Raw genomic sequence first — 25,755 nt, forward strand, 5'->3', positions numbered from 1 at the left:
ATATTTAGTTTAGAATTAGTAAAAAATGACGTTGTTGCATAAAATAACGATTAATATTAAGCTTTTCACCTCCACTGCTACGTTTTATGGTCTTATAAATATGAAAGCAATTAACAACAAAAGCAATTAACAATTCAAGCCGTTCTACTTCATATTTCTCTCCGATTTTTTACCTATATTTGTCATCTTCGCATAATTAAATTCGCGCCATTATTATCGTGCCTCGTAAAACAAAATATTTATATGAGACGAAAGAATATCATTAAAATATACCATCATATATACCATCATATACGATTTTATATCATTATTATGTAATGACGGATATTATATATATATAATTTCTTCCTCTGATATTTCTTTAATTCATATTCTTACAAGATATAACTTCGTATATATTAAGAATAATCAAGAAAGAACTATGATCTTTCAATCGACTAGAACCGGTTGTTTCATCTTCTTTCGCTACATCTCATAAATTATGTAATAATTTACTAATTAGATAAACAAAAGAGTAAAAGAGTAAGAGCATAAGAGAGTAAGAGAATAAGAGTGAGTTGAAGTTTATCGAAAGGTCGAATCTAGCCTAAATCCTTTGCTAATTAATTTCTCACCATTAAATATATTTAATGAAATAAATTACACTATGTTCGCAAACTACTCATATAATAAGCGGAAGAATTATACATATATAAGAAATATATAAGAAATAATAGATTGGATTTCGAAATCCATCACCACTGCTGTAAATTTATAGTTTACGTTACATGCACTATAAATTTTCAGTACTGGTAGTGAATTTTGAAACACAGTTACAATAGAATGATTAGCTCCGGTGCAGACAGTTTATCAAAGAGAAATTAATTGAAACATTACTTCAATTCATTTAATTAATAAGCACAAAACTGAAATATATAATTGGTTTAGAAATATACTTACAAATTCATTTTCGACAGTATGTTTTATTGTATTGTCTGAGTGATCAACTACTTTAATTTCAATCGCTCGCAATCGTAAAAGATATTAAACGTAAGATATTAAAAAATAGTAAATCGCTATAAACGATAATATGATAAAATAAACTTATCTTACCATATCGATAATTAGCATTCACAGAATATGAGTATTAATGATTTCATAAAAAATGTTAACAATTTATTCTTTTTCAACAATTGTTTTTCAAGATAAATTGTCTATATTATAATCTATATTATCTTCAAAAGAAGAGGGGAAAATTGTAGCGTGTTAGTTTAGAATGTGTATTAATGTATGTTAAAAATTAATATTTAATTTATATTCATTTGTTATAATAATATTATAAATTAAATTTATAATGTGATCATCTTTTAAATTAAAAATAATAGCATATTATTAAAATCTTTTAAATGTCAAAAATTTTAAAAATGAAATCAGGACGGGAAGTCTCTCTCTCTTTCTCTCTCTCTCTCTTGTGGAAAACAAATTAATAAAAAATAGAATTTTATTAATATGCGTATTATAAACTTATTATATCTAAAAATTTATTATATACAAAATAAAAATACATGCAATATCTACCAAGTAATATATAATTCAACAAAAAATTTTTAATGATCCTCTTAATAATTTAAACGTATTTTAATAATTATTGTTTAAATATATTGAAACTTACTTATAAATTATAAAAAATTTAGCATATGCATATCATGCATATCATGTTCCACTACTGAAAAAATAATGTAATTTATGTGTAAATGATATTGATTACTGTTATAATTACAAATTGGGTTAATATTTTTATATTAAAATAATCATTGTATATATAGTCTAATACCCAATAAAACCAATGTGTGATACTTACGAAAAAGCTAGTACAACTACATTGCGATAATAATTAATTTATATGTCAGATACAATTAACTGCATTTAACAAATTATGCACATTGCCAATAGAAAGCCAATTAAATTACTAATAATAAATGTTAAAAGTCACTAATTCTCTATATTATTAAACATTAAATCCGTATTCACATCTCACTTTTATTGACGTGCGTATTTAATATATTGTTTATATGTGCTATAGAATCTCATAAACAAATATGTGCATCTATCGATAAAAATGAAGTGGGAATACGGATCTTTTAGTTTTAGACATAATTCGCTAACAATTAAGCAATCAATGATCATTCCTACAACATTTAATAGATATCTTTTGAATTTGTACTCAAATTTCATTAAATTACTCATCACCAAACCTTTTTAACTTAATTTTTATTAATTTTAGGATAATTTAACATATAATATCATGAAAACTAACCCATTTTGATTAATATAAATGAAAAAAAATCATATCTCGATATCAATATCATATCAATATATCCCAAGTTATATATATAAATACGTATTTTATTTTATTAAAACTTTTTTTAATATCAATTGTCTAAATTCATAATGCATAAATCCCTAGATTACTTTTCGATATCATTTCCAATATTAAATGCATAAAGATGAATTAAAAAATTATGAAACATTCTTCGAATTCATTTTTTATCATTTTAATTTGTTCTAGTAATGAATTAAAAATAATAAGAGCTAAAGTATATCAAGTTAAAAACAATGTTTTATAAACAATATTATTATACAAATTGATTATATATTTTTGTTTGAATAACAGACATAAATAGAAAGAATTCAATTGTGCTAAAAGTATGGGAGATAAATGTAAGAATTAGATAAATGTACTATGTAACGATAAAATTTTATTTTATTTATAAAATTAAATAAAAACACTTCAATATTTTAATAAAAATTGATTGATGTTGTGTGTGTGTTTGTATCCATGCCATATCGCACAATCAATAAACCTGCCAGAAATAAAACAATTTATTATTCATAAAGCTATAAATTTTTAATACGATATTTGATACTAGAAGTTATTTATCAGATAGAGCTAATAACAAATCACAACGATTCATGCGAAAGATGGTAATAATTAAATCATCATTACAAGTACATTTAAGTAAAAAAATACATGGAATACAAATTATACTTACCATATACATTATTTTGTACTTGTATTAATTTTATCTATTTTTAGAATTGTGTAATTTCTTTTGTATTAATTTATTGTTCCCAAAAAAAATTATCTCAAACTTTTGCACAATGTTTAACTCTTTAATCAGTTTTTCGTAAACCAAAGCATATAATATAAAAACAGATTCACATCAAGATATCTATAATGAGTCAATGCTCTTAGAATCATAAATCATCCTTATTTTTCTGTAATATATAAACAATACAATTATTTACGATACCTATTTAATATTCATTCATATATACACATTAATTTTTAATCTTCGCTCAGTGGTAGTGACGAATTATATAAACATATCACAATTAATTTTCAAAATTATAGAGATATACATCATTGATATACATTAAAAATATTTAATAAATTTAAAACTTATACAAACTTACCATATATTTGAAAGATACTTCTTTTTCTCAACTCGTCTAAAATATAAAATAGTATTGCATTTAGAGATCTATTTCAATCTTAATATTTAATACATAATGTAAATACTTAATATAAATACGTAAATAGAGAAAGATAAGACAAATAATATTAAATGATCAAGATAATTTCATTCATGAAATATGAAATTGTGTAATTTATAATATGCATGCATTATAAAAAATTAATATACAAATTATATAAAAAAAAAAATCTTTAATAAATCTAAAACATACACGAACTTACCATATTTAAATACCTTATTTAAAAACCCATATAGCAAATATCCAACGAATATTCTGAACATTCGCAAGAATATCTTTGGGATGAAGTGTGCTGTATGAAAAAGTATTTCTTTTTTTCAATTTGTCGTGTGAGACATCTGAAATATAAAAAATAGTATCGTATTTAAAGATCTATTCAGATCTTAATATATTTAATATGAATACACTAACAATATCAGATAGGAGCGAAAGACAATAATATAAGGAATCGTCAAGATAATTTCAGTTGAACTATGCAGTCATCATGTAATTGTATAATGTGCATAAATTATATAAAATTCATATATAAAAATAAAAATCTAAGTATATACCTTGAATGTAGACTGCGCCATATTTCTATCAGAGAATTAAATTTTTCTCATATGCAATTTGTCATAAGTGCTGCTAAATTGTAGTACCTGTAATAAAGCATAAAAGTTTATTACAACTAATTAAATAAATACAAATAATACAACTTAATTAAGGAGATAGTCAGTACTGCAGGACGTTTTCGTCATTAAATCCGATAAATAAATCATCATATCATTAAAATATCAATAAACAAATAAAAATCATAAATTACTACACAATATTCTGAGAAAGTAGTAATCATACATTCTAGAATAAAAAATGAAAAAATTTCTTTTGTAAAAATTTAAATTTCAAATAGAATAATTTTTTTTTCATCGAAGCCAGATCTAAATAAACTTACCATTTCATTATTACATATTCAAAGTTTCTTAAATTTTGCCTGAACAAAGATTCTCGGAACATCAATATTCTCCTTTAAATTTACTGTACGTCTCTGTATGTAGTCACAATCTAATGTTTGAAAACCGACAGATTCAAATAGACATGCTACTTGTTCTATAGAGAAATAATAACTCCTGAAAAATATGAAGAATATATTGTTATTGTTCTATATAAACAGGGTAGGAACGTGTTATGTGCTAGTAGAATCAAATTCAAAAAAATTTATTTTATTATAATCAAGTGAACTATGAAAACATATTTTTTTATTTGTGCGAGTAACAAAAAAAAGTATAAAATCACCTGGTTCCATCTTGCCGCATATAGAGATTCTCACTGATTTTGTGCCCAGGTTTAAAACGTAATTGTGCCATATCATACAACCCGTAATCTCTAAAGAGCAAGATTCCTCCACTACCAAGAATGTTGTATATATTTTGGACAACTCTATTATAAATATACAATTAGTTATCGCAAAATTTAACAAATTGGAATCTTACAATAATATTAGAGCCGCATTTTTACAACAGTATTATTTTATTAATGATTTTTTTATTAAACGTACTTGTGAAATTTATCAGGATGAATAGCTGATAATACAAAGATCAGAGTTGCAACATCAACTGGATAATCAATTTCAGCAAAACAGTTTTCTAACGTAATATCTGCTTGAAAAGCTTTCATTGTTTCCGGATCGAATAACGTATGACTCTATAAGGAAATGAAAACTATTATTAATGCACCGGTTCGCAACTTGAGCCAATTTACAATTAAAATCCGAAACAACAGCATTAGTAATTTCTAACTGTTTTCAATTTTCTTGAAACTCTAATCGCATTTGCCTCTGTTAAATTAATTTGACGTATTGTTTCAATCACTGAATTATTCTGGCTAGATCTTTATGTGTGCTTGCATAATTTTATAATTTTATAATTTTACATTTTAGTGATTCTACATATTCAACTAATTTTATTATCATTACGGACAAATTGCGACTGATATAATAGAAGAATGTACGAAGATAACAAGATTGAAAGCATTGCATTGTTGCGACTGAAAATAGATATGAAGAAATAGGTCCATCATAACTATACTTTGCATAACTATAATTTGCAGAAATTGTATTTAACGTTTTATGATTTTTATTAAATTTGCATTAATTTATTGACATACACTGAGGATGATCTGACAAATAGATCGAAACGTATGTTTTTAAGAATTTAAATATACAAAAAATTTGGCTCTTTGCTCTTCTGTTATTCATTTTTATTTAAAATCTGAAAGCGAATATACCTCTAATAACTCGATCGCCCTTGTGGATAAATCGCATACAAATATTCTCCGAAAGTTCAATCCGTTCTCTATCAATGGATAAACGAAATTGCCGACCCCACAGCCCACCTCGAAGAGGACATTTTGATTTCCGTTGCCACCCAAACCCAGCAACTCATCGAATTCCCGCGTGGTCCAGTGTCTATCTTTGAAGAATCTGGTATCGTTCCGCTTGTAAAACAAATCCCAGTGCTTTTTCGCGTCCCTCTCAAGCTGATTCGCGTGAAATTCAGTCACCAAGCGAGAATCCTGCGCCCGCATTTTATTGATTTCCTCCGGCGTGAGACGCTTTGCCACGTGGCCCACGATCGATTCAGCATTTTCAACATATTCGCTCATTCTTTTCTACCAATTATATTATCGAACCGATTAATTAAATTTACAGCACGAAATTTATTGTATCAGAAGAAATTCATGCAATATTTCGACAAAAAGGAAAAGAAATGCTTACCAAGAGGTTGAAGACGCGTTGAACCTTTCTCGTTGAAACGCCGGAAGAAAATGGACGATGAAATGTTCGACGTGGAGTCAAGAAGAGCGGGATAATCTTTAGATGAAAAGGCAACATTGCATGCGCTGTTGCCATGATAAAAGTAGCCCACGTGACATCACGTGATATTTAGCGGTAAATTTGAAGGTTAATATACAATCCGAAGAAAATAGCTCTTTACAATATTATATATAAGCCAATTATATTTAATATTTTGTTTAAAATTAAAAATAAATATATGTATAACATTTGTAAAATGAACAAAAGTAATTAATGAATTTATATCTAAAAATTAAAATAAAAGCAATTTTCTATTTTTATTAACTAAATTATCAATCCACGCTTTTGTTGAATGTAATATTAGAATAAAAGGTGATCAGAAATTGCTATAATAATCAATAAAATAAAATATTATAATAAATTAAAACTAATAATGTTTTAAACATTTCTTTACATCAGTGACATAAATATTTAAATATTCATCTTTTTTTAGTCTTTTTGCAGATATAAATGTCTTTTTTTTATAACATGACATAAATTACAATAATTATACAATATAATAATAATAAAAAATTTTTTTGTTTTAATTTAATTTTAATGATTGACTAATAAAATATCTTTATTAATTGTTAATGATAGAACATTAATATGATTATTTATTTATTAATTTAATTGAAAGTAGAGATGTATGAGAACTTGTAATCATAAATCTTTAACAAAAACTGTATCGAAACCTATGTACGATTTTTATATTTTTATTAATACGTTATTAATATAAATTTTATAAAATTTGAATAATTTAATAAATTGATTTAATGCATTGTATTGCTTGACAAAAAGATTAAATAAGCTCCTCTTTGAGCATGATGTCGGTATGAATTCCACGCAAACACATTTTGTTTCATTAACATGCAGAACCCATAGGGGACAAATATTTTATGCCACCGTATAACATTGGCACACAGTGACACACTATTAAAAGGGGCTAGACGTGACTGAAATTCAGTCAAGTAACTGCGTATCACTCATGGACGATGAAAACAAAGAACGTATATGATAACGCAAGTATCAAGACATATCGTTATAAATATTAATGAAACATCTGAAATCACCATACGATCGCACATAACGTTTCAATTGATTGCTTTCATTTTACGTAGCACGTGTGGGAATTTTCCACATTATTTAACGCATTTTACGTTTCACGAGGAACTCATAATGTGCAAACCGAGCGCGGTCGAAAGAAAATGAATCGATTGAGTAGTATGTAGGTCATTGCAGACCACAATTTTGTAGAGAGCTTCGCGAGAGATGTAACAACCATAGATTACCTGAATGGAATGAGAAACACGTTTCACAATTTGCAGTCATTAATGCCCTGTGTTACTATGTCATTCTATAGTTTTCAGCGAGGCCATCTTTTGCAGCCGCTTTATAATCGTATATTTTGCCCTGATCGTTAAAAAAAATGTCCCAATTAAAATTGCACTTTTATCGAATGATATATAGCAAATAGAATTTATCGTATGATTAATTTTGACTATCAATTTTATTGATTTCTTCGTTATTAATCTTGTTGTTTTATATATCTATTAAACGCACGCATCGATTTAAATTATTATGTTGAAACTTTAAATCGATCAGCAACAAATGCTGTTCAGATTTGTAAAATGTAAATTAACAATTCTGTTTTAGACAGATGAAACGATTAAAAAAATGGAACCTCTGTAAACGAATTTATTAATCAAGACAATATATAATAGAACCTTTTTTAGAAATTAAAAATAAATATTTTCGAATTTATAACATTAAAAAATTTCAATCATTTTTGTTGTATTTTATACAATAATTTTAAAAATGTTCGAATCATTAGCTTTTAAAAATAATGTTTGTAAGAGTAAACCTGAAATAAAAACTTTTTTATTTTGTTTACAATAAATTACTATTATTTGTATAAGAAAATTTTGAAATTTGGTGAAAACAAAATCGCATGTATTCTAAATCTATGAAATTGAAATTTCAAAAAAGTTATCACCGTATTGGTAAGTCAAAAATAAATGAATCGAAAGATCAGTACGTGACTAGATAGAGGACATTTCTAAATGTATATCATAATTAAAATAATTTGAAATATTTCTTGCTACACTGTTTTGAAAATGCAGTTCTGAGAAAAATATTATTTGTTAATCGATTTTATAATTATAATTATTGACATAATAATATGAAAAATAATATTTATACATAAGTACATGTGTACACATTTTGGAAAAATTAACAATTTTTTTAGATTTATAGCATCCTAATTAAAAGTTGTTTAAATGATTAAATTTGATACAAATAAAAATATTGATATTAATTTATAACCATAGGATGTTAATTTCTAAGAAATAGAATACTGTAAGAATTTTTATTTTAACTTTTAATTACTTTTTAATTTTCTTATTTCAATTTTAACGTTATAAAGAAGGATATTAAAAAGAAAATTGATCGAAAAAGTAATTAAAAGGAATAATGTTTATTATTCTGTAAATTTTAACCTTCTAGATACACAAAATTATTAAAAAGTTTGAGAAATATGAAAATTTAGCAAAAAATTTGAATAAATACATCATGTTTGTGTTCTATTTTCGAAGTGTTTCCCAAATGCTTCAAATTTTTTTAATAATTTTGTTGTGTTCAGGAGATAAAAATTTACAAAAAAATTATTCCTGTTATTTATACCCTTTTAAGTCAATCTTTTTTTAACATCCTTCTTTAAATGATTACTTTCACATATGTGTATGCGGTTGTGTAACTATTGAAATTTTATATGACGTTATTAAAATTGAGATAAAAAAATTAAAAAATAATTAAAAATTAAAATTAAAATTCTTATAGTATTTTTAGAAATTAACATCCTATCGGTTATAAATTAATATCAGTATTTTTATTTGTATTGAACGCGAATAGTCAGAAGATCAAATTACAAGAATAATTCGTGTTGGAGAGCTACCGACCTCTACCGAATACATACCTACATATATAATCGGCAGTGTGGTAAATATCGGATTTGCATTACATTCGCTAGCATACGCTACGTGATTTTATTTCGATATCATTACTCGAAAATTTATTTCGCTAATTAGCTGACCGTCATAACCCACTAAAGCATGCTTTCGCATCAGCCTCTATCCGGGATACCTTGCGTGGTTAACGAGCAACAGCATGGGATGCATAATCATAAAAATAATCCTCATTTTGTGGACGTAGAGAAAGAGAGAATGAGAGGGAAGGAAAGAGAGAAAACTCTCGCGAAATTGAACGCACTCTGGCTCTCACGAGAGCGATCAAAAGATTATCCGAACTTCTCCCGTTACCAATGCGCGTTACTACGCTTCAACGGGTCTCAGTGCGATTTACGCAGTTTCAAATAATCCTACTAACGTTTCTATTAATGCTGTGATGGATCCTTTTTGGAATTTTTCCGCGGGATGAATTGCAAAGATTAGCTGTGGTCATTGTTATCTGTAAATCCTTATCAGCTCGTTGGAGAGAGAGAAATGAATAGTTACTTTGATATGCCTACAGTAGAAAAAGAATGAAAAATTTTCCCAAAAGTAATAAAAATATATATACCTTTTATTATTCTTAGGCTTCATTTTTAATGGTGAAAGTTTGAATCAATTAAAAATCGATCTTTCCTTAGCAAAAATACGAGAATTCATTATATACTCATTTTACTTTTCAATCTGTAACATATCATCTTGGCAATTAAGATCTAAATTAGAATTTTATTAAAATAAATTATATTTAAAATTTACCAGTAATGTAATTTTGCAAATTATTTAATTCCCTGTTTAATTTGTGAGAAAATCGTCTATTTTAGTTGCTTAATAATTACAAAGTTATCGATATTTCGATATTATGACTAGAGAAATATCATATCTAAACTACTTAAGAATCTAAGTATCACATTAATGATGCATAACAAGTGGAACACTTTCTCTATATCATATAACATTTTAAAATATTTATAGCAGAGATAATATGTACATATATATTTATATCGTGTATGTTTATGTCATGCATTGCATGTCAATAAACCTAATAATTACTTATGTTTCATGAGAAAAATCTGTACAATTGTTTACATTTGTGCAATCCCGTAGGCGTTTCCCACAATTTATGTAATCGTATTACACGCATGGTCTACGAAATGATAATTACTTCTCACAGTCAAGTGAAGCACGCTATGAATAGATTAGATCGTATTACGTTTCTATTGACAAAGACCGCATCTCTGACATAATAAGTTTTGTTGATTCGTCGATTTATAACCAAAATTTGACAACTTTATGATATTTAAGAATATGATTATATATTTTAATTGTGTACCATTTTTGTAAATATCTTTCACAAATATCCCGCACATTAATATTTTAAACTATTTTAAAATAACTAGCTTTCTTACTAGCTTTGAATTAAAATACAGCGTTAATATGTAATTAATCATCAATAATATAAAATCATATAGATATTTTTCCTTTCCTTAAATTGCTCAACGTTGCTCGTGAAATTTATTTAATCAACAACAAAAATAATTAATAACAATTATTATATGATATTATAATTATTAATACATTTATATTTATCTAATAAAATATAAGAATGTCAGCTGCTGAATGTACTTGATACAACAAATATTAATTCTTTTACAGTCATTTAAAGTGTATAGACAATAACTTAATGACTCACGATCGAAGAATTCATTTAAAAACGCGCCGTATGGAAAAACATACTCATATTCCACACCTGAAACTTCAACTCTTCGTAGCTCAGTCGCTTACTTTACATAACTGCAAAGTTACAAAATTACGAATACCAGAGGCGATACTGAAATCGGACGGCGATACTGATTTTGTTATTTGCTGCAAGTTTTTAATTCGTGCATTGCCCGTCTGTATAAAATACACCACGTTAATAGCAGTAGTTCAGCAAACACATTTTAAAATATAAATTGACATTAAAAAATTTAAGCTGTGTGCTAAATAAATAATTCTAAGCAGTTTTTACTTTCTTCCTTCATAAAAAAAACAATGCTTTCAAATATTTTTTTTCTTCATACTATTCTCCTCAGCGATGCAGCGCATGTTCACTTAAAATGTCAAACTGTAAATTATTCATTACAACAAAAATTTTATCAAATCATATAAATCACAGGTAGCATACGATTTTCTTGTTAATTTAATAAGACGTTAAATTACATCTACGACATTTTGTTGCGACGAAATTGTTCGAATTTTAACTTAAACTGGGTGAATTTTGACTTTATCTCTAATGTCTTATATTGATTCCATTTAACAGGACTAGGTTCTAAGGAATCCCTATATAATAATCGTCCAATTTCGAGTATGTCCCCGACAATCGATGCATCTCAATTATTACGGTGCGATGCATGAGAGACGCGCACGTGACCGTAGGCGCGGCGGTGGAGGCACGAAGATGCCTTTTCCATTCCGCCGAGGTAGGCACGGCCGAGTATCGTATATACCGTTCCTCCTCGTAGGCATTCCAAGCAGGAATTCTCGAAAGCCAGTTGTGTTGTAGAAACCGTGGTGCGGCTTGCCCGCTCGCCGGTACTTTCGACCGATCGTAAAGCCGACCGACGTTTCACAGCTCCGTCCCGATCGCTTTCAGTAACACGGAATTTCGCCACGAAAACGGACACAATCGTTTTGCCTATAGTGGACTATTGGAATCGCAGCCTGTCCGGAAACCCCACCAAGGCGAACCGTGCATAAAATTCTGGTGAGTTATGTGTACGTTTCTACCTATCTGTCTACCTGCGAAATCGACGGTCACTTCTGCCGGAGATCCATCCTTTAACTGTTGAATGGGACCTCGCTTGACTGTTCAATATTTCAAACGTCGAGGCGTCGGTTCTCTAACTGAAATTTACGGTTTAGACGTGTTATTTTTTTTGCGGAAGAGCGTTCAGTTCCGACGTTATGTTACGTTTAAAGTATATTGAAAATTGTATATTGGTAAACATGTCAATGGAATTATAGTGAAACTTTTCGCATTTATTATGAGTGTTGTTCGTGCAAACAATATATTTTAACAGATTCTGAGAGGACATATTTTAAACAACGTTTTAGTTAGACGTTTTAGTTATATTATTATATAAATTTAAAAAATGTTTGTTAAAATTTTAGAAGTATTTTTTTTCCATTATTTAGTACAGATTAAATTTTTCGAATGTATATACAGATTAAAGTTTTTAAACATGTACTAATATTTGGATATAATTTTTAATATTTGGATAAATAATATTTTTAATAATTCTTTTATATTTGGATGAATTTTTAATAATTGTATTTAACTTTTTTTTTAATTACAAATGAATAGAATTTTAATTTGATAATCTTATTACGATATCAATTAACAATAAAAATACTTAATAATTTATATTATTTGAAATATATTGTAATCCGATATATTACATTCGTATTATATTACAACATCTTTGTTGATTTGATAATATCGTAATGAAATTATCAATATATCAATAAATTAAAAATTAATTCATGCATATAATTTATTCAAATTCCAGTCATGTAAATTATCTTCGTTCATGTTAAGTTTAGAATCGAGATCATTCGTTTTTACATGATGATGCCAGTCCCTCGTCATCGTAGAAAATAGCCATTGAATTACGAACGCTCTAATTTCTAATGATTTACGTATCAAGAAATAATCAAAGAGAAATCTTTCTCAAACGATCATTAACATTTAAAAAATAATTTAAATTAACATTTGACAGTTTGATTACTTACAATTAAAAGAAATTATTTTTATAGCATTTTCAAAAGAAATTAAAACTTAATAAGAAGCAAAAGTTTCATATTTTAATATTTATTACCGCATCGATATAATGCGAGTCAATTAGAGTTTAGTTTTTAAATTATTTAATAGGTCTACAATTATTATTTTTGATAGATCTAAAATCAGTGGAATTGCTTTTTACTAGCGATATAACATTCATACAATTATTGAGCTTTAACAATCGCTTTGAGAGAGAAGAAACTATATTAAAACCCAATAGGACATGGAAGTTTATTTTAGAGCCATCGTCCATCACGATAGCCAATATCCATCGTTTGGAATTTACTTCCAAATTGATGTTTGACAGGCCTGAAATCGACGAGACTCGCTACATTTAGCAATTGTCCGAGAGTGTCATATCATTTGCGAAAGGAATTTCGCGAGTTTCTCAGCTCTCGAAAACCAAGGAAAACTGAGAGAAAACCTTACGAATGAAATGTCTGAAACCATTTGCATGAACGATTCCTTTGTCTCGATTCCTCGAGCCGGGCGAGGCTCGTCGTTTCCGCTTTAGAACTTTCGATTATCGCCACTAGCGGACCGTGTCATAGATGAGACCATTTCCGGGATCTTCGATTATCCGCGTCATGAATAATGCTTCTGCATCATGTCGCGTTTGCAGGAACGAAGGCCATACTCGCGGAAAGAAGTGGCTTGAGATTACTGGATAATAAATTCTAATCATCGCTTAAACCGTCCACGCGTTGTAATCAAGTCTTCATTAAGTCGAAAGGATCGCAGGGTGAATGGCGGATCTCGCGGCGCTACATCCGCGGCTAATTCCAGGGTTGCATCGTGCAGTTTTACTGAACATTCGGATTCACTCTGTGCTCTACTTAACTGGCGATTTAATTTTCACTCGCGGCCGAGTAATTAAACAGCTCTCTCTGATCATCTTCACTGTCCGCAAATATGCGACACGCCATCATTGTTATCATTGTCATTGTGAACGGCCTATAATTTTACTGATCTTTCGGATATTCATCTTGTTGGAATCGATGAGATTTCTAAATATCGCGAAACGAAATAAGATTGATTTCTTTTCTCGTGTTTAGAGATCGCGGGCATTTACGCGAGTTGGACATTTTTCATTGAAGGTATCTTAATCCTGAAAACAATTAAATGAAATGTTCGTTTCTCTACAAAAAAAAATTAATGTATTTAACTTGTGATTGAATGTTAATTACGATTAATTGACTTGTCATTTTACATTCAACTTATAAATAACAAATTTTTATTCAAGTTCAAAGATGAACGCATGCACAAAAACGATTTTGAAGTATCTAAAAATTTAAGTAAAAAATACAGATCTGAAAACAAACTTTTTTTGAATTATCAAAATAAATTAGGAAGGAAACTCAAGTATGATAAAAGTAATAATGAAAAAATTTTGATATTTTAGCAATGAATTTGAACATCTTAATAAATTATTTTAATAATCCAACAAAATTTATTTTCAGATCTACTTAAATTTTTATATAGCAAAATCATTCTTTTTGTATAAAATCAAATATAATTTTATCTGGATGAATCAGATCGTTTCGATTAAAACTACTCGTAATCTGATTCGCAGTGCATTGAAATGATGAAATCCCTGTAAGGCAACGATAATTGTTAAAGTGTATACAGAAAAAATTATTTTATGTGTACTGAAACATTAAAAAGTTCAACTAGATACAACTCTAAAAATAATTTTATTAGATTATTAAAATAATAATGATATAGGACGCTCAAGCTTGTAAAAGCTAGAATGTAAAACTTTTTGAAACATTGTTCATCATGCTTGAGCTTCCTATATACATAATTATTTTGATGATCCAATTATAAATTATTTTCAGATCTGTATTTACACAAATTTTTAGATATTTCAACAAAATTGTTCTTTCCATATATGAGTAAAAAGCGGCGCTTTAAATCTTTTCAATCAAATTTCGCATTCGCCTATTTATGACGTGACGGAGGTTATCATAACAATGATAACAGGTGCTGTGCATCGATGCATGGATCAGGTTTCAGGATTATGTGTAATTAACTGGCATATTCATGTAACAGTGAAAACAAAAACCGAATTGTAACACCGCGGTAGGACATTGATGTAAAGCTCTGCTTTACAGGGAAATTACATATTACGGTGAAATAGCCATCTTGCACTCACTGCAAACTTCGAAATCAGGTCGACAGAAATAATTGCTATGTCGACCAAATATCCCGCCGGTAAACCGATGTAACTTAAGAAAGTCAGCCATTAGAGAGAGCACACTTAGTTCTCTTAAGCCATAAATTAACCACCGGTAGTATTGTGATTTCAATTAAGTGATTTATTGCGCTACATTAGTCTGCATAACGTCCCACGTTTAACATCATCTCCATAATTGAATCTTTCGTGGTAGATGAACTAATTCCGAAAGGACAACGCCGCTTTTCATTCGGATTTTCGTCGACAATGTCGTTTTCCATTCAAATTTTCGCCGACAGTGTCGCTTTTCATTCTAATTTTCAGCATTTTCGCTAAGTGAAAACGATTCAAAGGAATTCGATTCAAAATTTGTTCTTTCTTTATAAAGCCCGATTAACTTCATCAGTATCCATTCCAATAATTTTTATTTTTCTTTTCTTTTTCTAATGCGCCGAATAAGTATACGAAAAAAAAGATTTTGTTAAAATGTCTAAAAATTCATTTAAATACAGATTTAAAAATAATTTAGTTGAACCATCAAAATATTTAGGTACGTATACTACAAGATATCAAAGAACAATGATTATTCAATTCTTTGAGAATAATATTTTGTTATTTTTACCTTCCATGTGTCAAAATGTAAATTAATCCATGTCTATGATTAATTTGAAAATAAGATTCATATTAACGTATGCACTTAGTATATAAACTAAATTTGAATTAAATTAAACTTAATACATTTTCTCGAGTTAGATGTTTAACTTCATTGTTTTAGTTAAATTAATAATACATTAAATAATAACAGTGACGAAATGATTAAAAATAATTTAAATTGTGAATATATTTGACTACGAATTTAACAGTGTAGAATAGTTAAGTATAATAAACAATACTACAAAAAAATTTTGATATTTTAGAAATCAGAACTTAGGTGTCCTATATAATTATTCCGATGGTCCAACAAAATTATTTTCTATCTAGTTAAATTTTTAAACACTTCAGTGAAATCGTTCTTTTCGTCTAATATTAAGAAGCTATTTCTTCTACGGATCGAAAAGGAAGGCTCTTCCTCACGGTCCGCAAGCACATCGATGTTATCCGGATGGATGCACTTCCTCGTCAACAATCGCGAAAGTGCACGGAATATATCGAGTCCGGTGAGTCGCAATGTCGGCGACCGCTCGAACAACAACCGCAACGGCGCGCAGCAGGCTTCGTCGATACGCATTCCTGGACGAGCGCAACGTTCTCAGTCTTTCAGCACGGTGGGAAAAGTGCTTAGCTCAAACTTTCTAAGCGTTTCACACCATATTCGTGGCTCATATTCGGCACAAAAAAAGGAAGACACATATATATATAACGTTGTTCCGGTAAGAAAAACCGTAAAATCAGTAGAAAACCGTAAAGTCTGTCATTATGCAATCCCGATAAAACCTCATCCAAGGTTTATTTATGCGATCGCAGCCGGCCGCTAACGAATGCAATTAGAACTCCATGCACGCCCGCTCACTGCCCACCCAAGTTGCTTAATTACGCCCATGGAAATTTTTGCGCCGGCCAAAGTCACTTGCGTACTTCTCCCTTCCCGTTTTCTCTTTTATTTGTGTTTTAAATCCTAGATGAAATATTATTAGATTCGAGATTCGTGTCCCGCTTCGATAAAAATAATTGATATCACGCGTGATCTAAAGTAAAAATAATAAAAGAATTATTTTTAAGATCTCCAGACATAGACAATATTTTAGATTCATCATATTAAATATTCCTAAAATTTATATACATATATAATTTTAAATATAATTTTAATCTTAAATTTCTCAAATATTTATCATCATATCCTTATCAATCAAAATATATGTATAATAATTTTAATACAAATCTAAAGTTTTAAAGTTGCAAATATTCGAATAATTTATTTTGTTTATTACTAATATTATTTAATATAATATTATTTACGGATCCACTTTAGAAAGTACAGATCTCATTACTTGCACAATTGTGACGACCATCATCGGACATGTCAATCATGTACATTCCATATTATACGTTAGATCGCTAGCATGCTATAATTTCTTGGGATGTAAAATATGGCATAGGATGATGTTATTACGCGAATTGCCGTTTGTGTACAGGAAGTCAGTGAATGCGACAGAATGTAATAAGAATGTAGCAAAATGAATGCGTCGATGCTTTCACAAGTAAATCACTCAAGTAGCTTCGCGCAACTCAGGTAACTTAAATTCATTCAGCTTATCATCTCAGATAGCTTCACGCAGCTCAGGTGGCTTCGTGCAACTTATACAATATATAATACTTCCGTAGGTATTATCTATTAACATTATTACGCATGGATAAGTTGTTTTACGATAGATTATCAGAAGTAAACAATAATAAAAATATTTACGTGATAAAATTGATATTAGATTTCTCTTAACATATTAGTTTATTCGAAACTATAAATATTTCTTATTTAATTAGCAATTTGAACAACTTGACATTCCTTTTTTTATATCAAAATTTGCAATTGTTTGATGCATATTGAAAAGAGGAGGCGATAAGTTGTAACTATCATTTTGCGCCGATGATACAAGCATCAGTTTTTTAATTAGCACCGAACCAATGAATACATTGGCTCATTTCCTTGTTTGCTTATTTCAGAATTATTTAATTTCAATTCTACGTTACCATTACGTTATCATTATATATGTGTATTATAGGACTGCTAACAGTTGGAATATAATAAATGGAAAAGTCTCAGTAAAATTGGATACGCGTTTTCCATAAGCCAGAATTATATCCATTAATATAACTGCTGACGTAAATCCGAATAAAAATAAAATTTTCGCAAGTATGCCACAAGACAAACCGCTGCAGCCCAAAATGTGGTTGCAAAATGAGGAATATCAGAGCGTTATTGCGAACACATTTGGAGATACGTGTTCGTGAATTCCTAAATAAAATTCTGGTTGCTTTCTCCGGAAGAATTAATTTTGATAGACGAGATTAATATCATTGTGGCGCCCAAGACTCGTCTTTTATCAGAAGTAGGTGTGTAAGATGAGCGTCCCGCGTGACGTCCAAATTGTCATGCAAATATTGGACTGCGCACACATGGCCAACACTATTTGCCTTTTACACACAGTCATGTTGGCCGCCCGCGGTCAACTACAAGTACCGTTGCTTCGTTATCTGGGAATGATATACACACACAGCCGTGCACAACACATACAAGCCAGCACGTCAACCACGGATTACACGCTGTACGCCCGCGTACCTGTAAACAGAAGCCTCGAGGAAATCATTTTGATGATTACGGAGAAAGGAGAAGAGCGGTCAAGAGTCCGAAGCCGTTAACCAAAGCATTCTCATCGTAAACTACGATATTTGTGTATATAAATGGTTCACTGAATTTTCATGACAACTCTTACGAGTTGAGCTAATAATTTAATAGTTTAAGAGTTCAAGAATGAACTTTAAACTATTATTTTTCCATAAAAAGTAAAAACTGAAAAAAATGCTAAAAAAAATTCACATTCGATCTGATATTATAGAGATATTTGTTCGCAATATTACGGTCAATCATTCATGTTCCGTTAAGCTTCAGTCTCATTTTTTGCATACTTGATATCAGTGCATATTAACGGTAACATATTAAACAAATAATACAAAACTTTAAATAACAAACACAGATTCTTAATCTAATTAACTCGATAGATGTTGTAATTGAGTCATTTATGAAGTAAAAATTAATATGCAAATACAATATGAACTTCGTTATATGTATGTTCAATAATCGGGAAATTATAGAACCTTATAACCACAATTCTGTTTCTTTTTTCAATTTAAATAGAATATTCTCTCTCAAAAATATTGAAAAAAAAAATAACTGAGGTAAATGTACCAATTAGTGAACATAACCCAAATTATTGAACAAAGTAATAATAATTTTAAATATTAAACTTAGATACTTAAATAAATTCATCTTATTAAATTTTGTAAACAATTTATTAAAGTCTTACATTTTATTAAAAAGCTTATTAATATTAAAAAATTTTTCAATTAAAATTTTTTTTTATTAAACATTTTTAAATCTATTTTTATCGATCATTTAAATCTATTTTATTCAATCTCGAATTGTAATTGTTTAAAGTTTTTGTTATTTCGTCCAATAATTGGATCATCCACTAACATATTTATCTTTATATTGGCATTTCTATCTTCTTAAATTTTAATTATATAAATAACACACACACACACACACACACACACACACACACACTGCATATTAGAAATTATTACAAACATTATTCTATAAATTCATTTGAACTTATAATTGAAGAATCTGATTTCGGTAATCAGTTTTTTTTCTCTATCTTAAAGCTAAATTTTCTTATTTTTTATTTTATTTGAAAACTATATATTGTACCTGAACATATTCGCAGAGAAGAATTTTTTGAAATATAGGTCGCGCAATGAAAAGAAACATTCAACTGTTATTTTTTCGTTTTGTTTTGTTGGTTTTGCAAAACAGAATCTGTAATCTAAGTGCGTTTCTCGCGACGGTGTTTTCCCGTCATTATTTCAATACGCGGAATCCGAAGAAAAAGCTTATTAACTTCGTGGCGGGACGAACACGTCGGCGTGGATAATTATTTGGCATACATTAGTCACAGAGAGCTCGGTTGAAGACCGCGCTTCCTAAAATGCTTCGTTAACCACAGGCAAAATCGCAATTTAATTCCTCCTACCGATCGTTAACTGCACCCCGCAGAGATGTACAGCAGAGCGAGTCGATGATTGACGATACGATTGAGAGTAATTAGGTATCAAGTCGCATTAATTACTGAACGGTAATCACTAATGCAACGGTACAGAATGTACTCGAATAACATTGCTTTGATTTGCCAATACGTGTTATGTACGTCTTGAGAATTTCTGGAGAAATTAAACGAATAATACCAACTTCTCTAAAAAATCTCTAAATGCAGATGTAGTATCTACCATTTGATATTTCGTTAAATCTTAAAATAAATTCGCTAGAACTCATTTACCGAGTAATTAATTACCATATTCTTCAACTTTAGAATATTATATATATTTATGTATTTTTCACCAAATCGAAAAAATTGTAGATTATTATTTTATATTGTATTTGAAAGTAATACAAGAATTTGATGACAAACCTGGATGGATTAAAACCTGGATCAAAGATTATATTTCAATAAGAAGTAGATGTTCTTTTTTAAATAGTTAAGATAAAATGACGAAAATTTACTTAAAAACTAAAAAATGTATTATTAAATTTAAATATTGGCTTTGTTAAATTGTTGAATATGTATACTATTATTATATTTATATACTATTTATTTTTTATGAAAAGTATAAATTTTCAATTGCAGTGACTTTTTGCAGAGATTATACAACTGATATCTCCTTAAAAGATCGAATTTGTGTAAGAATTCATAGTTTATTTTACTTAAAATTTTATAACACAAAAAACACATTTAAAGAGTGCATTCATGAATAAAAATATATTAATGAACATATCAAAATACATAGCATATAAAATCATAAATTAAATTTTATGCTAAAATCAGATTGAAATCTTATAAATCGTTCCTAAAATGAGTTCTTAGACTCTTTGTCAATTTGCGCTTATCGCCTCTTCTCTTTAGTTCCGTTTAGAACCGTAATTTACGTCGAACAAATCTTCGAGGAAATTCCAGCGTTTGGAGGGTTACATAATTAACGTGCGTTAATTGCGCGTTCAAAGCTGCTGCGAAGCGTCAAACGCGCGTTCCATGAACTTTTAATTTGCGCCAACAAAATCCGCTGAATTCGCATCGTTGCGAATCACGCACGTTCGGCTGTGTACGCGAAGGAAGTTGGCACCATCGAAGGAATGCGGCGATTATCTCTTGTAATAGTCCGCTTGATGAATGCGCGCGACCGATGATTTTTATCGAATGAACGTGCCGCAACAGCTGTGCGATAAACGTATCGTGTCCTCGGTCATTCCATCGTCCCTGTATATAGCGATATACGAAGAGAACTCGATCGTTCTCAACTACGTGTAGTTGTGCATACTGTCCCCATGGGAAGCCTTGTCCTCTCCGAACCCGTTCCATCTTGCGCATACCTCATTGTAACTTCCAACATTCCAACCGGCACACGTCTCCACGACGGGCAAGGTACTGGGCGATTAATTGAGATGACATAGCCGCTTATTAGCATGGCGTTGCAATATGCAATTGCTAGCTATTTCGCTTCTATCCACGTAAGTCAATATCCTCCTTTCGTGTCTAGTTACAAATCCAATTTTGAGATGGATCTAGTAATAAAATAACAATAAGGCAATCATCTCGTAATCATTTCACAAACATTACTTTCTCGTCTGTATTTTCGCGGAGAAGAAGAAAAAGAGACCAATTTCGTGAAAAGTATATCATTATTATATATGTATAAAGTTCCTGTTTATTCACCATTATTATTATTAGATTGTAACGTCAAAAACGAGAAAATATATATTTAAAAAATCTTGCTAAATAAATTAATATGGAAATATTTTTTAATAAAAATAACATTTATAATCAATAAAATTGATTTGACGAAATATATCGGAAATTCTTCTTGTTTCGTTAATTAATAATCATATATCTGGAAATGAATTACGCATATAATAAAAAACGAAACGAGCTATATTTATAGCTATGACAATTGTCAAATAAATAATATATAGTATAGAATTAAATGTAATTTAATTTCTTCCCAAAACAAAAAGGTATATTTATAGGTATATTTTAAAAGTTTATTCTGATTGCTTTTTATTGAAAAAATTATTTTTATTCAAATAAATTTAATTGTGTGTTTTCTCGATTCTCACGTTACAATCTGAGATAGTAGTGAACAGAAGCCTTACATTCTAATTACCGATCGATCGTATTATATAATTAAACGCAAGTACAATGATTTCATTCGGCGCAAGGCAGCTCGGAATATAAATTTTATGCTGGAATTAAATGTAACTTGAGTTTCATATTATTTTCTCTTCTTCTACTTAAACATTTATTAATTTTTCTTCCAAATGAATAATGATATGTTTTTCTTTTTTTCTGATATATTCTTCACTTATATAGCGCAGAACAGTATTCTAATTAAAATATGATAAAAAACTTGTTATTTCTTTTCTTGATGAAGATATTGAATTAAATTAAAATGATAGAAAAAAATCTTTCACATTTTGTATGGCAAAATGGACCTTTTGAAATTTATTCTAGAAGAAATGCTTATCATTCTGCTTCTAAATTTATCGAGAAAATACAAATGTCTATGTAATTTTATAGATATATTACAAATTTATTATGAAGACAAAATATAATTATTCATTAATAATTTTAGGTAACACGCACATATTCTTATTTCTAAGAAATATGTGCTCTTCTTCATATAAAGTTTAATTTGATGACTGTTATGGCATAACTACTCGTTATTGAATTACTCCCGTAGTTTGCAATTAGAATAATTAACGTAATTCCCGTCTAGGGAATAGAGGGACAAGTGTCATACCTATATTCAGACACGCCATATATTCAGTTTCAAGACCAGAAATGATTAACGAAATACGATAGAAATAAATTACGTGAGAATGTCTCACACAAATGGATACAAGGCTATTGCTTTTATTTATAATACTGTTTTCTAATTCAGCCTTGAAACAATTAATCCGCAAATCTATATATTCATAAGAAATTTTTTCTTCCAAAATTTAATATAAACAAATAAGAAGATATAAAATTTATAACTGTAATTACAAAGTATATATTCTTAATATTTATAAACTATCAGTGAGTAAAACATTTCTCGCATTAATCTTAAGAAAACGAGAATTAGTATCATGAAACAGCAATATAAAATCAATTAATCATACGCTTTTTTTTAATGAAAGATGTACCACTTCTAATTATATGACGTAGTATAAAGTCTTGATTGTTATATCAGTAAATAAAGCGTCTCTCGCGTTAATCTTAAAGAATAAATGTCATGAAACGGCAAGGTTGAGTTTAGTTAATCAAATAGAGATTTTCGACGAAACATAATAAACCCGATTTATCGTCACAAGTGTGACGTTCTTTATGGGCGCTTATCTGCCGCTTGAATACAGGAAAAGTTAAATAATGATAACCCAGGAGAAAACTTTGTGTTATACATGCTGTGTTATACGCATACCATCATTAAACATACACGCGGTCGCAGGTGCACGCGTGATGTTCGTGCGATCGTAAATGTCCAGATTCCACGTGTCCACGCTAAAACGTATTAATTTTAGCGTTGCTGCCGCTCTCCGTTTGTCGTCCCCATGTGACAAGCGTTAATTCATCACCGGCGCAGTCCTTCGCCAGGTGATTCGTTATGACCGGGGGTGAAAATCTCGCCCCGCGATCGAGATCCGTTATCGAAAAACAGCATAGCGGCACTGATTCACATGGCGCGGTGAGTGCCAATGCTGTCACTTCCGACTATTTTTCACAGAGTTACGAATCACGTCGGGGCACTTGACGCGTGACGGATACAGAAAATTGCGCGTCGGTCGATTCGTGCGATCGGAAGAAAGTATCGCAAGAAGCCTGGAGATGGTTTTTGCGCGGGCACGTCCCAAGTGCCAAGCTGACGTTCTTGTAATGTAAAGTTACGGCGCTTTCTATTGTGTACATCGTTTCTTGCGAATCTCTGCCATCCTGTTTGTGCGGATGACATTTGAGAATGACAATATAGACACCTGCATATAGATACGTAATCTTTTATTTCCTGGATGGGCAACGAGTTTCTCTCCCGGTAGTCATTGTACGAAAGACGCTCCTTTACAAACAACGCATACATTAGTACAAAGCATTCGTTATCAACGAAAATATTACTTCATAGACAAAGGGCATATATAAGGAACATCATAAAATATCTCTACCTTCTTCGCGTTACCTTTAGTCAAACAATTTTAAAACGTAAACATAAATAATAATGTCTCTTTTCATTTTGCCGAAGAGGACTTCGGCAATATCAGAAATGTGGAAAATGCTTGCGAGAAAGCTCCTTGAGAATGCTGCTGTGCAATATGCGAGGCAAACATCGGTTTCACGTCCTGGCGTATCTCTTTTAGCATATATTTTTATGTCTGATATGCATCGGACAATGCTCTTCGAAGAATGCATCTACCATTCCGCGTGTATGAACTGACATTTACATACCGAGAGAGAGAGAGAGAGAGAGAGAGAGAAGAGAGAGAGAGAGAGGAGGGAGGGAGGAGAGGAGGGAGGAGGAGAGAGAGGAAGGGGAGGGGATCGGAGGAAAAGAGAAGGAGAAAGGAAATATCTTGCTTTCCGAGAGAAATTCGTATATGAATTGCGCATTGTAGGCGTCTTTCTCTCGAGCTGTATGATCGATGAAGTTCATCTCACGCTGTTAACTTCATAATGTCAAATTATACTGAAATTGAATATTTTTAATCATTTCTATAGATTGCCATTATTCCTACTCAATATATCAATATATCAATTAATTTAATTAAAATAATAGAATTAAACAATTTAACTGAAGAAAATGTATTAAATTTCGAAGTAAACAATATGTATACAGAATGTTCTAATTTATTTTAAGTTAGTTTTTTCAAAAACTATTAATGATACAAAAAATATGTTAGATTAAAAAGGAATGACTTTGAAAGGAATGTATTTGATCACGTTGTTTTTTTCTTCAGATAAATGAAATATGATTTTCATATAATATGGTTCCTCAAATTATTCTACATATAAAAGTATTAAGATAGAGAATTGAATTATTGAATATGATAAAAATCAGTAGTTTATAAGATATTTTATACTTTATTCTCGCAAATTTTGACTTAAAATATAAAATAATAATAAACTATTTATTTTTGGATTATTTTAATATAATTCTGTGTATAATACTTTATACACAGAATAATAAGATGAATCAATTGATATAAAAAATAACATTGATGCTTTAAAAAAATGTGCAAATTGCATAATTCTTTTATTGTGCTGTTTTAGCTTATGTATTGTTGAAACATTTCGCGGGAATATGTTGGAAATTGTTGGAAACATTTTTTCACTTACAATCACCTTCAACAATAATTAGCTGAGCAAATTTAAATCATATCCGATTGCAAATTACATGCAATAATTTAATTTTTTATCTCAAAAAAGCAAAAGCAAAAAATCAATCATCATAAATTAAAGAAGGCCTTTTAAAAAGTTTTTTTTAAGAAAGACTTTCTGTTTCATGACAATGCACGTCCTCATTCAGCACGACAAACACAAAATTTGTTGACATAATATTGTTGGGAATTTGTTTCATGTCATTTATCATACTCTTC

General features: G+C 29.5%; 1 protein-coding gene and 1 long non-coding RNA gene across 2 annotated transcripts; both read right to left on the reverse strand.

The window, feature by feature from the left end:
- Nucleotides 1-2,581: 2,581 nt before the first annotated feature.
- Nucleotides 2,582-3,096, reverse strand: LOC105617173. The gene is made up of 2 exons (XR_001046481.1): nt 3,033-3,096; nt 2,582-2,843 (listed from the first exon to the last, which is right to left on the reverse strand). It is a non-coding gene; the product is annotated as an uncharacterized LOC105617173 (long non-coding RNA).
- A 1,390-nt stretch (nt 3,097-4,486) lies between these two features.
- LOC105617331 (methyltransferase-like protein 6) lies at nt 4,487-6,177 on the reverse strand. Its single transcript, XM_012198896.1, has 4 exons — nt 5,800-6,177; nt 5,072-5,217; nt 4,810-4,953; nt 4,487-4,643 (listed from the first exon to the last, which is right to left on the reverse strand). Exons 1-4 carry the CDS (start codon nt 6,175-6,177, stop codon nt 4,487-4,489), a joined length of 825 nt encoding a protein of 274 aa, XP_012054286.1.
- Nucleotides 6,178-25,755: the final 19,578 nt, after the last annotated feature.

Source organism: Atta cephalotes, assembly GCF_000143395.1.
Source record: "Atta cephalotes unplaced genomic scaffold scaffold00012, whole genome shotgun sequence".
NCBI lineage: Eukaryota > Metazoa > Arthropoda > Insecta > Hymenoptera > Formicidae > Atta > Atta cephalotes.

Excerpts from the sequence above, each read along its gene's own strand:
- LOC105617331 (XM_012198896.1), bottom strand. The coding sequence starts at position 6,177 with ATGAGCGAATATGTTGAAAATGCTGAATCGATCGTGGGCCACGTGGCA. Across the intron at positions 5,218-5,799 it reads GGGCGATCGAGTTATTAGAG|AGTCATACGTTATTCGATCC; the intron begins GTATATTCGCTT and ends ATTTCCTTATAG. Across the intron at positions 4,644-4,809 it reads ATGCGGCAAGATGGAACCAG|GAGTTATTATTTCTCTATAG; the intron begins GTGATTTTATAC and ends CATATTTTTCAG.